Source organism: Bos javanicus, chromosome 2 (assembly GCF_032452875.1).
Source record: "Bos javanicus breed banteng chromosome 2, ARS-OSU_banteng_1.0, whole genome shotgun sequence".
In the NCBI taxonomy this organism is placed as follows: Eukaryota; Metazoa; Chordata; class Mammalia; order Artiodactyla; family Bovidae; genus Bos; species Bos javanicus.
In genome coordinates, this window is record NC_083869.1 from 24127118 (window position 1) to 24141789 (window position 14672).

The 14672-nt window shown below is 43.3% G+C and overlaps 1 protein-coding gene and 1 non-coding gene across 4 annotated transcripts in view; one reads left to right on the plus strand and one right to left on the minus strand.

Annotated features, from left to right (window-relative positions):
• Nucleotides 1-878, minus strand: part of PDK1 (pyruvate dehydrogenase kinase 1) — a 42396-nt gene extending 41518 nt beyond the window's left edge. Inside the window, exon 1 of one of the 3 annotated variants that reach the window (XR_009740077.1) lies at nucleotides 493-878. Coding sequence is in view for 2 of the 3 variants with exons in the window: in XM_061435250.1 (XP_061291234.1) it covers nucleotides 493-694 (202 nt within the window). In the remaining variant the exon portion in view is untranslated. The remainder of the gene's footprint in view (nucleotides 1-492) is intronic. The other 2 variants (XM_061435250.1, XM_061435242.1) reach the window with 2 other exon arrangements.
• Nucleotides 879-12640: 11762 nt separating this feature from the next.
• Nucleotides 12641-12747, plus strand: LOC133236423 (U6 spliceosomal RNA). Its single transcript, XR_009732886.1, has one exon. It is a non-coding gene; the product is annotated as a U6 spliceosomal RNA (small nuclear RNA).
• The last annotated feature ends 1925 nt before the right edge of the window (nucleotides 12748-14672 follow it).

Here is a 14672-nt window from a genome sequence, read left to right on the forward strand (position 1 = left end):
CTCTTAAGCCAGTGGCAAGGAAAACATTCTATGAAACACGGGGCCAGTCAGAACCTGCTTCCCCTATCAGCACGCCACTTTTATGTAATCATCATATGCAAAACTAAGCATTTATCAGCACTCTGCAGAATCTGAACGCGACTCCCGGAGGTGTCAGCACACTCGCCTCTCACTCGGGCTGGCCTCTTCCGAAAGGGCCTGGCTGCGAGCGCGGAGGTGCACACGTGCGCTGAAAAGAGCTCGGGGCCCGGGCTTGTTTTTCAACAATACACGGGAAAAAGGCACACTCTCCCAGTTATCTCTCGGGGGCGCAGACGCCTGCACCTGAGCGAGGGACGGAGGAGGAGCCCGAAACGCCGGAGTAGAGACGTTGAGGAAGGGGGCGCGCCGGAGACGAAAGGGCACCCGCGCGGGCCGGGCCCCGCCCGGGTTAGCGGCCGCAGATCCCGGCTAGGGTTGCGCAGGAAGGCCCAAAGCCCGGGCCCTACTCACCGAAGTCCAGGAACTGCTTCATGGAGAGCGGGGATGGCGAGAAGCGCGCGTAGAAGTCCACTTGGCCGGGAACGCCGCGTTCGGGCGCCGGGCCGGAGCCCGAGTCCGAGGTGAGGCTGCGGCTGACGCTAGGGCCGGCGGCGCGCAGCCCGGGGCCCGGGCCGGCCGAGGTGGCTACGCGAAGCAGCCGCGCTAGCCTCATGTCGAGCCGCGCCGGAGGAGCCGGAGCCCCGGGCGCCAGGTCGCCGCTCCGCCGCTCGGCCGGGTGGTACGTGAGGGACGTGGCGGCCTCGGGGGCGGGGAGCGGCTGTCACCGCCGCGGCCACCGCCCCCCTTGCCGGAGCCCGGCCCTCCGCGCCGCTGGGCGGGGCCTGGGGAGGAGAAGGAGGCGGGGATCGCGTGCGGACCGCCCCCGAGTCAAAGTCCCGCCCCCCGCGCCCCGGGGCGGGGCCGAAAGAGCGGGAGGGCGGGGTTTCGCGTGGAGGCCGGGCAGCTACGAGCCTCTCCTGGTGTGGCGCGCAGTCACAGCCCTTTGGAAACAAAGCCCACTTTCCTGCTTCCTCAGGTCTCCTGTCCTCCGCCGAAAACCTCTAGCACAGGATCGACATCCGCTTCCAGGCACCACAGTGTCTTGCTTAGAGCGTGTTCCAGAAACGCTCCAAAAAACAAGCCCATATTTTACGGAGGAGCAAACTGAGACCCTCAAAATTTTCAGAGCAGACCCTTGCCAAACAGTGATACATAAGTACACATGGTGAGCACTATAGAGTGTGGCCCTAAATAATACCGCAACGACTCCCATCCCAAGAGAAGAGAATTGACGGCTCAACTTGAAGCTTTGTCTACTGTCATTCTTGGCCTAGACAGCACTGTATATAACACAACTCCGACTGCCCTTCTCTTTAACTGTCTTAGTGTCACAGTTTGATTGCTCCAACCTTTGTAGTTTCCAAATAGTGAATATAAGACTAGAGAATTTCTAATTTCGATTTAATCTTTCAGAGCTGCAAAGGGTGTCTACAGTGAAAGTCACCACTGTCCCTTCTCGCCACTGCTCCTTCTACATATATCTAATCCCAGTGGTTTGTTATGTCTTAGATGCCAACAAAATTACTTTTCCTTGGGTGTGTAGTTTAATTTAAAATATATATTTTATATATTATACAATTTTAAGATTTTATATATATGTGTATGTATATACATAAATATTTACAGCAGTTATTGGTCTAGAAGAACAGTTCTATTCTCCATATTCGGATCTTGGATTGTATAAAAATGTATGTGTAAAGAATGAGATGAATGTCTTTTTAGGGTGTATTAGTGTTACTAACAGAGAAGGCAATGGCAACCCACTCCAGTACTCTTGCCTGGAAAATCCCACGGGCAGAGGAGCCTGATAGGCTGCAGTCCATGGGGTCGCACAGAGTCGCACACGACTGAAATGACTTAGCGGCAGTAGCAGTGTTACTAAACTGCATTCATTTGCCCAGCATGCAGCACGCCACACTCTGAGATGCCAAGGTTTGCAGGGGAAAGGTTTATAAGTCATGAGGCAGCCAAGAGAGGAGAAGGAAGACCAAATCTTAAATTCACCTTCCCTAAGAGAAAAAGCTTGGGATATTTATGGGACAAAGAAGTTGGGTGACCTGAGGCCTGGGGAAAGGTGATTGGAGATAAGAAAAAGGTGAAGAAAATGGCAGGGTGGTATCATCTAAGGGTGGAGTGTTTGGCCTTCTGATGTCAAGAGGTTCTCCATCCAGCACTTCAGCAGGCCCAGCTGAATGGTTGGTGGTCTCAACTGATCTGAACTGGGCAAGACTAGCTCCATGTTCCTGAAAAACAACTTTTGAAACCATTACTATAGGATCCACCCATCAGAGGTACTGCCTCTAGAGGACAGCTAAAGGAGTCTTATGATTGTCTAAGCTACCTGATGAAGGGTGTGCAGTGTGCAGGAACAGTTAAGGCAAGTTTCATCAGTGAAGTTACTGATATTACTGATTAAGCAAAAGTTATAGTTTAAGGGATCAAACTGATGACTGCCCTCAGTTTCATTAGTCCCACAGGTTTAGCTCGAAGAAAAACACTGACCACCTTTACAGGTGTAGGTAGTTGAGGGTTGGGGTAGAAGCAGCACTTAAACATATTTTCCAAAAGTGGTGCCTCTAAGAGTTCTTTCAGATATCTGTTAACCTGGTTGTTGTTACCATTTTGGTAAAAATTTCTTAGAGGAAGCAGTATGAACATAAGACTATGAGATAGGTAGAGAAAGTCGGAGAAGACAATGACACCCCACTCCAGTACTCTTGCCTGGAAAATCCCATGGACGGAGGAGCCGGGTAGGCTGCAGCATGGGGTCACTAAGAGTCGGACGTGACTGAGCGACTTCACTTTCACTTTTCACTTTCATGCATTGGAGAAGGAAATGGCAACCCACTCCAGTGTTCTTGCCTGGAGAATCCCAGGGACAGGGGAGCCTGGTGGGCTGCCGTCTATGGGGTCACACAGAGTTGGACACGATTGAAGCAACTTAGCAGCAGCAGCAGAGAAAGTGATCAAATCTTTTTCATATATTTGCTGTCCTACCAGCCATACTCTGTACCTTCCAAATGTGGCCTTCCTTCATCTATTCTATGAATATTTGTTGAAAGCACATTATGTAAAGTCCACCATCATCGAAGTTTTACACATATCTTCAAATATTAGACAGCCTGCTCCATAAAAGAAGGATTATGTTTGCTCTGAGTGACCCAGACAGCAGATGGAAGACTTGGGGATGGAAACTGTAGGGAGACAGATCTCACCCACATGTGGAAAAACTTTGGTTACAGCCCTTTGACTGTGAAATGGGCGACCTTAGAGGAGGAGGGGGTTCTTGTCAATGACAGAGACGAAAGGACAGCTTTTTAAGGAGGCTGGGGAGGGTGATTGCAAAGCCGTGTGGTGCTATGAACACAGCCTGGTTTCTGGTATCAGATCCTCTTTAATTTACTGGATATGTTACCTCAAGTGAATTACCTTTCTGAGCATCAGCTTCCTTTCCTAGAAAGGGGGGATACTGGCTGTCTCATTGGGTGTGACTGTGAATAGATAGTGTAGCCATCTGTTAGCACAATGCCCAGGATATACTAAACACTCAGATTCCGTCTTTTTTTTTTAAAACCATTATTGCTGTTTTTTAAAAACATTATTTCCTTATTAAGGTTTAATCAGAACCGCTCACACACATTTTTCATGAAGCCAACTTTACCAAAGGTTTGGTAGAAGACAATTTACAACTGAACATTAGCCGTCCTTAAAATAGTCAACTGTTCTTCAGCTCTCCTGCAGCCTCCAGTCATGTGGCCTTCCTCCTTCTCCCCTTCCTTCCAGATTACTCCCTGAGCTCTGAATTCTCCTCACACTATCATGCACAGTATAATCGGCTTCCTCAGCCTCGTTTTGCAACTCTGCTGCTTTCCACCAGAGCATGTTGAGGTGCTCAACTGAACATTAACTTGTGTGAAAGTGCAAAGGCCAGGCAGAAGCTTGGGGTTTATTGTGTCAAGGTTCGTTCACCCAGAAACCGATCCAAGTTTTCTTTTCTTCAAAGTATATTCACCAAACTTCCACCCAACTTATAGTGAAAGAGTATATAAAAACAGATACAAAATTGCATCAGCTTTTCACTTCTTGGTCAAAGGCTGAGGATTCAGAAACTGGAGAGAATGTTAGATATTTTTCAGGTATCTGTTAACTTGATGGTTATTAAGACTATGGTAAAAATATTTTAGAGAAAGCAATATGAATGAATAAGAGATGAATGAAGTGATATGAATACATAAGATATGTATTCAAAGGTAGAAAGTGATCAAAGGGTGGTATATCTTTCATGAATTTTTACCAAAGGGCTATATTATTTAACTATGTACATATAAAGTATAATTGTAATTTAAGGCTCTCTAAAAAATTCTTTATAGCAGCCTTGGGCTGGATTCTCTAAATTCCCTGAGATTTTGTGATTATTGTCGGATTGATTTGACTGAAAATCATGTAGAAAGCAATAGAAAACAAGCTGAACTATGCCACCCTGTCTCCTTTATCCTGTGGCTTCATGGGGCTCAGCGGACAAGAGGAGAGAAAAGTGATTATTCATTCTCCTGCTCCTTCCTGCTGGGCCATGACTTGTGTCCCTTTTAAGTATGGCCATAGCTCCCTTCCTGTGCCCAGGGAGCCCTAGAGGTGGTACCAGGTTCCCTCTCCTGTTGATTGGGGTGCTTCACTGTCTCCATCTCTGTTCTGCCCACACCTCTGTAATTAGTCCCTGAAAACACTCTTCCGTTTCCCCTTTGAGTGTGCTACCATTTCCTGCCCCAGACCCCTAACTGCTGCTTTACAAAGGTAACTTTCAAAAGAGATAAAATCATGACTTTCATGCAACTACAAAATGAACACATCTCTATCACGGTGTGTACTACTTTTAATATCTTATGATTTTATCAGTTGTATCTCATTGAAGCTTTGGAGAAGGAAATGGCAACCCACTCCAGTGTTCTTGCCTGGAGAATCCCAGGGACAGGGGAGCCTGGTGGGCTGCCATCCGTGGGGTCACACAAAGTCAGACACGACTGAAGTGACTTAGCAGCAGCAGAAGAAGCTGAAAAAAATAAAATGAACACACTGAAATTTTAATTCATTAAATGAGAGACTCAGAGAAGATACTACAACCAGTTCAAAGGGGAAGGCAAAAAAACAGGATTACAGAAATGAATTTGTAAAGGGCTATAAAACTGGCTTTTCCCCTTAGGAGTCAGGAACCCTCCACCTCTAACTGATAGAACATATTTGCATGGATATAGGCAAGAATATAGGTTTTTCCAGTAATCATGTACAGGTGTGAGAGTTGAACCATAAAGAAGGCTGCTGCTGCTGCTGCTAAGTCATGTCAGTCGTGTCCGACTCTGTGTGACCCCATAGACAGCAGCCCACCAGGCTCCCCCGTCCCTGGGCTTCTCCAGGCAAGAACACTGGAGTGGGTTGCCATTTCCTTCTCCAATGCATGAAAGTGAAAAGTGAAAGTGAAGTCGCTCAGTCATGTCCGACTCTTAGCGATCCCATGGACTGCAGCCTACCAGGCTTCTCCATCCATGGGAGTTTCCAGGCAAGAGTACTGGAGTGGGTCACCAGTGCCTTCTCCATAAAGAAGGCTGAGTGTCAAAATATTATTGCTTTTGAATTGTGGTGCTGGAGAAGACTCTTAAGAATCTCTTGGACAGCAGGGAACTCAAACCAGTCAATCCTAAAGGAAATCAACCCTGAATATTCATTGGAAGGACTGATGCTGAAGCTCCAATACTTTGGCCACCTGATGTGAAGAGTCAACTCATTGGAAAAGACCCTGATGCTGGGAAAGATTGAGGGCAAGAGGAGGAGGGGGTGACAGAGGATGAGATGGTTGGATAGCATCACTGACTCAATGGACATGAGTTTGAGCAAACTCCGAGAGATAGTGGAGGGAAGAGGAGCCTGGCATGCTACAGTCCATGAGGTTGCAGCAAAGAGTCAGATACAGCTTAGCAACTGAATAAGGCAAGAATTACCTACAATTTACCATTGTAAATAGCTCAAACACAGTGAATCAGAAACAAACACCCTAGAAACTTGTGCTCTGAACAGTGCATTGTATTCTACCTACATTTGCCTTTTGTGTTTAAAGAAGACCGTTGTTCAAGTAATTACCTGTGCCTTGACATGGAGGCCATCCTGCTTACCAGGACTTGTTTCAAGGAAAACCCTGTATTTATCTGGGCGAGGTATTTGATAAGCTGCTGGAGTTGAGAGGGAGATCCCCAGGGACCGCTTTTAGAACAGACTTGCAGGAATCTAGAAGAGGAACCCACTTTGCAGAGCTTAGGGAGAGGGGAGGTGGTGATTGCAAAGGCTGTTTCAAAAGAGGGAGCTTCATGAACCCTCAGTAAAGTTCACTTAAAAAAAAAAAAAAAAGATTGTTGAGACTGGGTCTTTTGTGCCTTTGTGCAAACTGGTAAAAAGGGTGAATTTTGCATAAGAATTGGAGCAATATTTGCACTTGAGGAGCCTAAGCAGTGGTTAGGTTGAAGGGGCTCTGAGGTCAAAAACCCCTAAGAATTTACAGACCTGGACGGTGAGAATTGTCCGCTGTCCACTGTCTCTGCATCTGGACACGCTGGAATTTGCCATTTCAGCTAATTCTGGGGGCAAGAAGTCTGCAGATGTCTGAATTATATATGCCATCAGCACAGTTCAAGTTGTTCTCTTTAAAATTTTGTTGGAGTGGGAAGTCCAAATTTCTAGTTTCACCATCAATTTCCCTTTATTTATTTCATTTCATTTCTTCTGAGTTTTCTAGGTACCTACTTCTGGGGTTCACTCATTCCGTAAATGTTTCCTTGAACATGCTGTGTGCTGGGCAGGCAGGATTTTAGGTTCTGGGCGTACAGCACTGAACAAGGCATCCAGGTTGCAGCTCTTACAGGGCGTCCATTCTAACGGCTAAAGACAGAATAAATGTATACAATTATTTCAGAGAGTGCTACAGGCTGTAACAATAATAAAACAGACCACTCGGGGTGTGTGTGTGTGTGTGTGTTGCATGGAGGCTACTTTACGGAGGTCAACAAAGGTCACTCTGAGATTAGGACCTTCAGAGGCCCTAAAATGAAAAAAGATGTGACTCCTCCCACCATGAGCCTCAAAAAACCCTATCCTCCCTACTGCAAGACACAAAGCCCCTAAGCTTGTTGGCCTTCATTCATTCATAACTCATCAAGAAAGTCTTTAGGTGGGACTTTGGATTATGATTGTTAAAGATTCCCTCAAAGCAGAGAGCTGACTGCAGTCATCACCTCAAGTTGCAAATAACCACAGGCCATGCATGCATAGCGTTAAGCCTGAAGTGCTTGTCTTTGGCTTCCTGGCCGCTGTCCAGTCCATCCAGCCGCCTCCACCACTGTCAGGAGACCAACTGAAAGTTTTCATGGAAAGGTCCTTCTCCATTTGTTCTGCCTGAGGGGGTGCCCCCACTGTCTGTCAGGAACCTGTAACTGAAATTGCATAAAAAGCTCATGTCCTCTTCAGAGCAATGTGAGTTGCCATATTTCATTGATAGCTTTTTGTTTCTTTCACATTTTAACACTTCATAAATCGTCAGGGTCCTCAATTCCTATCAGTACGGGTATTGACACTGCTGATGTTTGATCATCAGAACTTGCAGACTGGGTATCCACTGTCTGGAAGAAAATTCTGAACAGTGGAGCACTCTCTTCAGAAATGCTGCACCACAATACTTTTGGGCAAGCATATTATTCTGAATTAAATGTTAATTTGAAAGATTCAAAATATAAAGAAAAAGTTCTTGGAGAATCTTAACCAATTTATTTCACTTACATTTTCCTATTATATGCACAAGGAATAAGATGATTAACATCCATCTAAAGGTATCGACAAGCTCTTAAGATAAAATTTTCAAAGAATAAGAAGACACTGTCATTGGCAATCTTTTAAAATTCTTACTAGAAGGACTGTTGGGAGATAATCCACTGTCTCTAATTCTACTGGTAATTGGGATTGTTGAGATCACCTGGGAAGGGTGTTGGAGGCCAGAGAGAATCCCTCACAGCAGAAATATTTGAGATGACAATAGTAGAAGCCAAGAAAAAAGCACTTTCAAAATTGAAGGGGCATTGGCTATCATTAAATATCCTCCAGCAGTCAAGTAAAATGAGAACTGAGAAGTATGCTTTAGACTTAATAGCCAAAAGGTGGGTCGTGACTTTGAAACAAGGGGCTTCATGAGCACAGTGATGACGAAGTAGAGATGACAACTATGAATACAGTTGTTGGAAAGGACGACAGTGGAGCTGGTTTATTTATAGGTTTTACAGTGGGAAAGTCTTGAGTATGTCTAAATGCTGGGGGTGAAGAACTTACGAGGCAAGCTGGATGTAAAGAAGAGGGAGAGGTTAAGTGCCAGAATAGGGTCCTGGAGGACTGGAAGAGTTCTCCTCCCACAAATGGGAGGAAGGACACTCCTCTGACCGGGATGTGTTATCAGTGTGTTAAAGAAATGTGTGCAATTGATGCGGGCAGACCTGGGCTGGAATCAAGGCTCCGTCACTTTCTAGATGCGTCACCTCGGCTAAGTTGCTCACTCTTACTGATGATCGTACTGAGCACTTTCTATGGGATAGGCACTAACCAACGAAATGGTTATTTTTATAGACAATGCTGAAGCTGTTAGCCTAATGAAGAGAACATGTGTTAAATTAGGCCTCAAATCTAGGCAGGAAATTGAGAAAATTCTTCAGTAATAATTTGCATATTTGTGTGTGTGAAGTAGGAGGTAAAGTGTGCTTGAAATTAAAGGAAAAGTTGGGAGAAATTCATTGGATAAACCATCTAAGGAAAGGAAATCTGAATAGCCACATGTCTTTTGATAATCCTTCTAGAGATGTGTTAGGGTTGACGGATTTTACTTATTCAAACAGTGACAGACTTTATCTTCTTGGGCTCCAAAAATCACTGCAGACGGTGACTGCAGCCATGAAATTAGGAGATGCTTGCTCCTTGGAAGAAAAGCTATAACAAACCTAGACAGTGTATTAAAAAGCAGAGTCATCACTTTGCCGACAAAGGTCCATATGGTCAAAGTGATGGTTTTTCCAGTAGTTATGTACAGATATGAGAACTGGATTGTAAAGAAGGCTGAATTGATGCTTTCAAGGTGTAGTGCTGGAGAAGACTCTTGAGAGTCTCTTGGACAGCAAGGAGATCAAACCAGTCGCTCCTAAAGGAAATCAACTGTGAATATTCAATGGAAGGATCAGTGCTGAAGCTTAAACTCCAATACTTTGGCCACCTGATGCAAAGAGCCGACTCTCTGAAAAAGACCCTGAGGCTGGGAAAGATTGAAGGCAAAAGGATAAGGGGTCTGCACAGGATGAGATAGTTAGATAGCATCACTGATTCAATGGACATGAGTTTGAGCAAGCTCCGGGAGATGGTGAAGGACAGGGAAACCTGGCTTGCTGCAGTCCTTAGGGTCACAAGGAGTTGGACATGACTAAGTGACTGAAGAACAACAAAACAGGACTCTTTTTTTTTGTAAGTTGGCTAAGGCTATTTTTGTTTTTTTTTTTAATCAATTTATTTTAATTGGAGGCTGATTACAATATTGTGGTGGCTTTTGCCATACATTGACATGAATCAGCCATGGGGGTATGTGTCCCCCATCCTGAAACCCCCTCCTACTTCCCCCCACCCCATCCCATCTCTCTGGGTTGTCCCAGTGCACCAGCCCTGAGCGCCGTCTCATGCATTGAACCAGGACTGGCGATCTGTTTCACATATGGTAATATACATATTTCAATGCTATTCTCTCCGATCGTCCCATCCTTGCCTTCTCCCAGAGTCCAAAAGTCTCTTCTTAAATCTGTGTCTCTTTTGCTGTCTCGCATATAGGGTCATCATTACCATCTTCTAAATTCCATATATGTGCATTAATATACTGTATTGGTGTTTTTCTTTCTGACTTACTTCACTCTCTATAATAGGTTCCAGTTTCATCCACCTCATTAGAACTGATTCAAATGCATTCTTTTTAATAGCTGAGTAATATTCCATTGTGGATATGTACCACAGCTTTCTTATCCATTCATCTGCCAGTGGACATCTAGGTTGCTTCCATGTCCTGGCTATTGTAAACAGTGCTGTGATGAACATTGGGGTATGTGTCTCAGTTCTGGTTCCCTCGGTGTGTATGCCCAGCAGTGGGATTGCTGGGTCGCATGGCAGTTCTATTTCCAGTTTTTTAAGGAATCTCCACACTGTTCTCCATAGTGGCTGTACTAGTTTGCATTCCCACCAACAGTGTAAAGAGGGTTCCCTTTTCTCCACACCCTCTCCAGCATTTATTGTTTGTAGACTTTCTGATAGCAGCCATTCTGACCAGCGTGAGATGGTACCTCATTGTGGTTTTGATGTGCATTTCTCTGATAATGAGTGATGTTGAGCATCTTTTCATGTGTTTGTTAGCCATCTGTTATGTCTTTGGAGAAATGTCTGTCTAGTTCTTTGGCCCATTTTTTGATTGGGTTGTTTATTTTTCTGGAATTGAGCTGCATGAGCTGCTTGTATATTTTTGAGATTAATTCTTTGTCAGTTGCTTCATTTGCTATTATTTTCTCCCATTCTGAAGGCTGTCTTTTCACCTTGCTTATAGTTTCCTTTGTTGTGCAAAAGCTTCTAAGTTTAATTAGGTCCCACTCTGGGAGGTGGGTCATAGAGGATCCTGCTGTGATTTATGTCAGAGTGTGTTTTGCCTATGTTTTCCTCTAGGAGTTTTATAGTTTCTGGTCTTATATTTAGATCTTTAATCCATTTTGAGTTTATTTTTGTGTATGGTGTTAGAAAGTGTTCTAGTTTCATTCTTTTACAAGTGGTTGACCAGTTTTCCCAGCACCACTTGTTAAAGAGATCATCTTTTCTCCATTGTATATTTTTGCCTCCTTTGTCAAAGACAAGGTGTCCATAGGTGCATGGATTTATCTCTGGGCTTTCTATTTTGTTCCATTGGTCTATATTTCTGTTTTTGTGCCAGGACCATACTGTCTTGATGACTGTAGCTTTGTAGTATAGTCTGAAGTCAGGCAGGTTGATTCCTCCAGTTCTAGTCTTCTTTCTCAAGATTGCTTTGGCTATTTGAGTTTTTTTGCATTTCCATACAAATTGTGAAATTATTTCTTTGAGTTCTCCGAAAAATACTGTTGGTAGCTTGATAGGGATTGCATTGAATCTATAGATTGCTTTGCGTAGTATACTCAGTTTCACTATGTTGATTCTTCCGATCCATGAACATGGTATATTTCTCCATCTATTTGTGTCATCTTTGATTTCTTTCATCATTGTTTTATAATTTTCTACATATAGGTCTTTTGTTTCTTTAGGTAGATTTATTCCTACATTTTCATCACAATTTTATTTTTTATTTTATTCTTTTCATCACAATGGTAAATGGGATTGTTTCCTTAATTTCTCTGTTTTCTCATTGTTAGTGTATAGGAATGCAAGGGATTTCTGTGTATTAATTTTATATCCTGCAACTTTACATATTCATTGATTGGCTCTAGTAATTTTCTGGTGGTGTCTTTAGGGTTTTCTATGTAGAGGATCATGTCATCTGCAAACAGTGAGAGTTCTACTTCTTCTTTTCCAATCTGGATTCCTTTTATTTATTTTTCTTCTCTGATTGCTGTGGCTAAAACTTCCAAAACTGTGTTGAATAGTAGTGGTGAGAGTGGGCACCCTTGTCTTGTTCCTGACTTTAGGGGAAATGCTTTCAATTTTTCACCATTGAGGATAATGTTTGCTGTGGGTTTATCATATATGGCTTTTATTATGTTGAGGTATGTTCCTTCTATGCCTCAAAGCAGTACTCTTGCCAACTCAAGTACAGAAAACCCAGTTCAAACTTCCTTAAGTAAAAGACCATTGTTTTCTGAAGTCACTGAAAAACTTTTCAAGTCGTAAACCCAAAACATCAGTGTGTCCTGCTCTCCTCTCCCTCTCCCTTCCTCCCCATGTTTCAGCTCTGCTTTTCTTTGTGTTGGGGTTTCTTGTGACACTTTATATACTTCACAAAGCTGGCTCCTTTCCTATTTCAGAAATGGACAGAATAGCAGCAGGCTTTAGTTTACAATGGGAAAAATCTCTAATGAGCACCTCTCATTGCTTCAGAAAAACACTAGGGGATTGTCCCTGATTGGCCAGGCAGGGGCCATGTTTCCAGGCCGAGAAAATGGGAGTAGGTGTGGAGAGGTGGTACACACACACCTAACATCAGGGACTGAATTAGAAGAAAGGATCCCCAAGGAAACAGCAGTTTCTTTCACCTGAAAAAGGGATGCTTGGAGGTAAAAACAACACATTATTTCCATGTTCTATAGACTGGTAGCATGTTTTCCTATTAATCAGTAATATTTAATGAAGACAGTCCATGAAATATGACATTCTCTCACAGAATAATGATTCTTCACATTTTTATGTTTTTATTCCCTTCGTTTCCTGATTAAGTCAGATCATGTACATATCCATTTCCACTCTCTTTTAGAGGAGATTTAGAAAAAAGAAACAAGCGCTCACTTCGGCAGCACATATACTAAAATTGGAACGATACAGAGAAGATTAGCATGGCCCCTGCACAAGAATGACATGCAAATTTATGAAGTGTTCCATATTTTTATGGAAGCAACCTAGATGTCCATCAGCAGACGAATGGATAAGAAAGCTGTGGTACACATACACAGTGGAATGTTACTCAGCTATTAAAAAGAATATATTTGAATCAGTTCTAATGAGGTGGATGAAACTGGAGCCTATTATACAGAGTGAAGTAAGTCATAAAGAAAAACACCAATACAGTATATTAACACATATATATGGAATTTAGAAGATGGAAACAATGACCCTATATGCGAGACAGCAAAAGAGACACAGATGTAATGAACAGACTTTTGGACTCTGTGGGAGAAGGCAAGGGTAGGATGATTTGAGAGAATAGCATTGAAACATGTATATTACTATATGTGAAATAGATTGCCAGTCCAGGTTCAATGCATGAGACAGGGTATTCAGGACCGGTTGCACTGAGATGACCCTGAGGGATGGGATGGGGAAGAGGGAGATAGGAGCAGGGTTCAGAATGGGGGACACATGTACCCCCATGGCTGATTCATATCAATGTATGGCAAAAAACACTACAATATTGTAAAGTAATTAGCCTCCAATTAAAATAAATAAATTAATTAAAAAAGAAAAAAGATTCACCCTAACATGACATATATTTAATATCTTGGAGAATCAAGTTGATGTCAAAAGCAATAAAAATATTCTAAATCCAGCATTAGCTAGAAGGCAGTTACATACCATGCATTTTCTCTTTTAATTTCCTAAATCTTTTAACATTTTCTTTGGGTGAGTGGCCGTATCAGTTGGGGTTCAGGGCATAAAGTAAAAACCACTCTAGGTATTACTGCCATGAAGGGATTTAATTCAGGAAATTACATGTATACAACACAGACTAAAGTAGGCTCTAGACAGGGCCTCTGGGGATAGTATCTAGAACAATGACTCATCTAGGGGTTTCTGGAAATTTAGGTGATGAAAAATACTTGGAGCTACAATCCATAGTCAAAAACAGGGAATGAGACCACCACCAGTTAACCCTTTCTAATACTCAGAAAGCTAGAAGACCCTCAACACTGAACCTTAGGTCTCCACAGCCATGCTTGCTAGTAGAAACACTCACTGAGTCCACCTTGCAGATCGCAAATGAAGGTACATAATTCACAGAATCCAGCTCATGTGCAAAGCCCCTAGCTGCAAGGGGACTCTGGAAGAGAAGTTTTAGCTTTCCAGCCCTTCTAATAAAAGGGTGGAATAGAAGTTGGCAAGCCAATCCACAGATATCTATCTCAGTGGGCTTAGGCATTATTCATTTGTTTCCTAGGAGGAGTAGCTGGGTTTTTTGCGGTGGCAACAGGCAAAGGGAAACTGAAGAACTGTTACTGCTTAAGAAAGAAATTGTCAGATTGCAGAAGCTTAAGAGTTTGGCTGACTTTTACTGCAGTCTTTCTGTTTTGTTACTGACTTAGAGAAGTTATTGTAACCAGACCAACATATCGTTGCTTCTGTGGGTCAGCTACTAGAACTGGCAGATTCTTCCCCATTCAGTTGTAAATGGAATTTTGCTACTAGCAGGTCTTAAAGGCATGGCCCATAGAGTAGCCTAAAAGGAATGTTATCTATCCTGTCATCCTCACATAAAACAAAGACTAAAATGTGCCCTGATTGTTCTTTATGCGCAAATTTGAGGATGTTAGGGATTGGAAGTTGTTAAAGGTGAGTAGACAGGTGTCTCCTTTCTAGAAGCCTAGGTTATAATCCTTCCATATACTGTTTTACAGACGCAGAAATTAAACCAGTAGGGGTAAACAGAAAGTGGCAGATAAGTGACTTGAACCTTGAATGAAGATCGATTCCACAGACTCTTGCTACCCACTGTATAATCTGTGGACTGCAGCGTCTGGAGCTCATTAGAAAAGTTGACTCTCAGGCTCTTTCCCAATCTCTCTGAAGCAGCACCTGAAGCTTAATGTCTGCAGGTG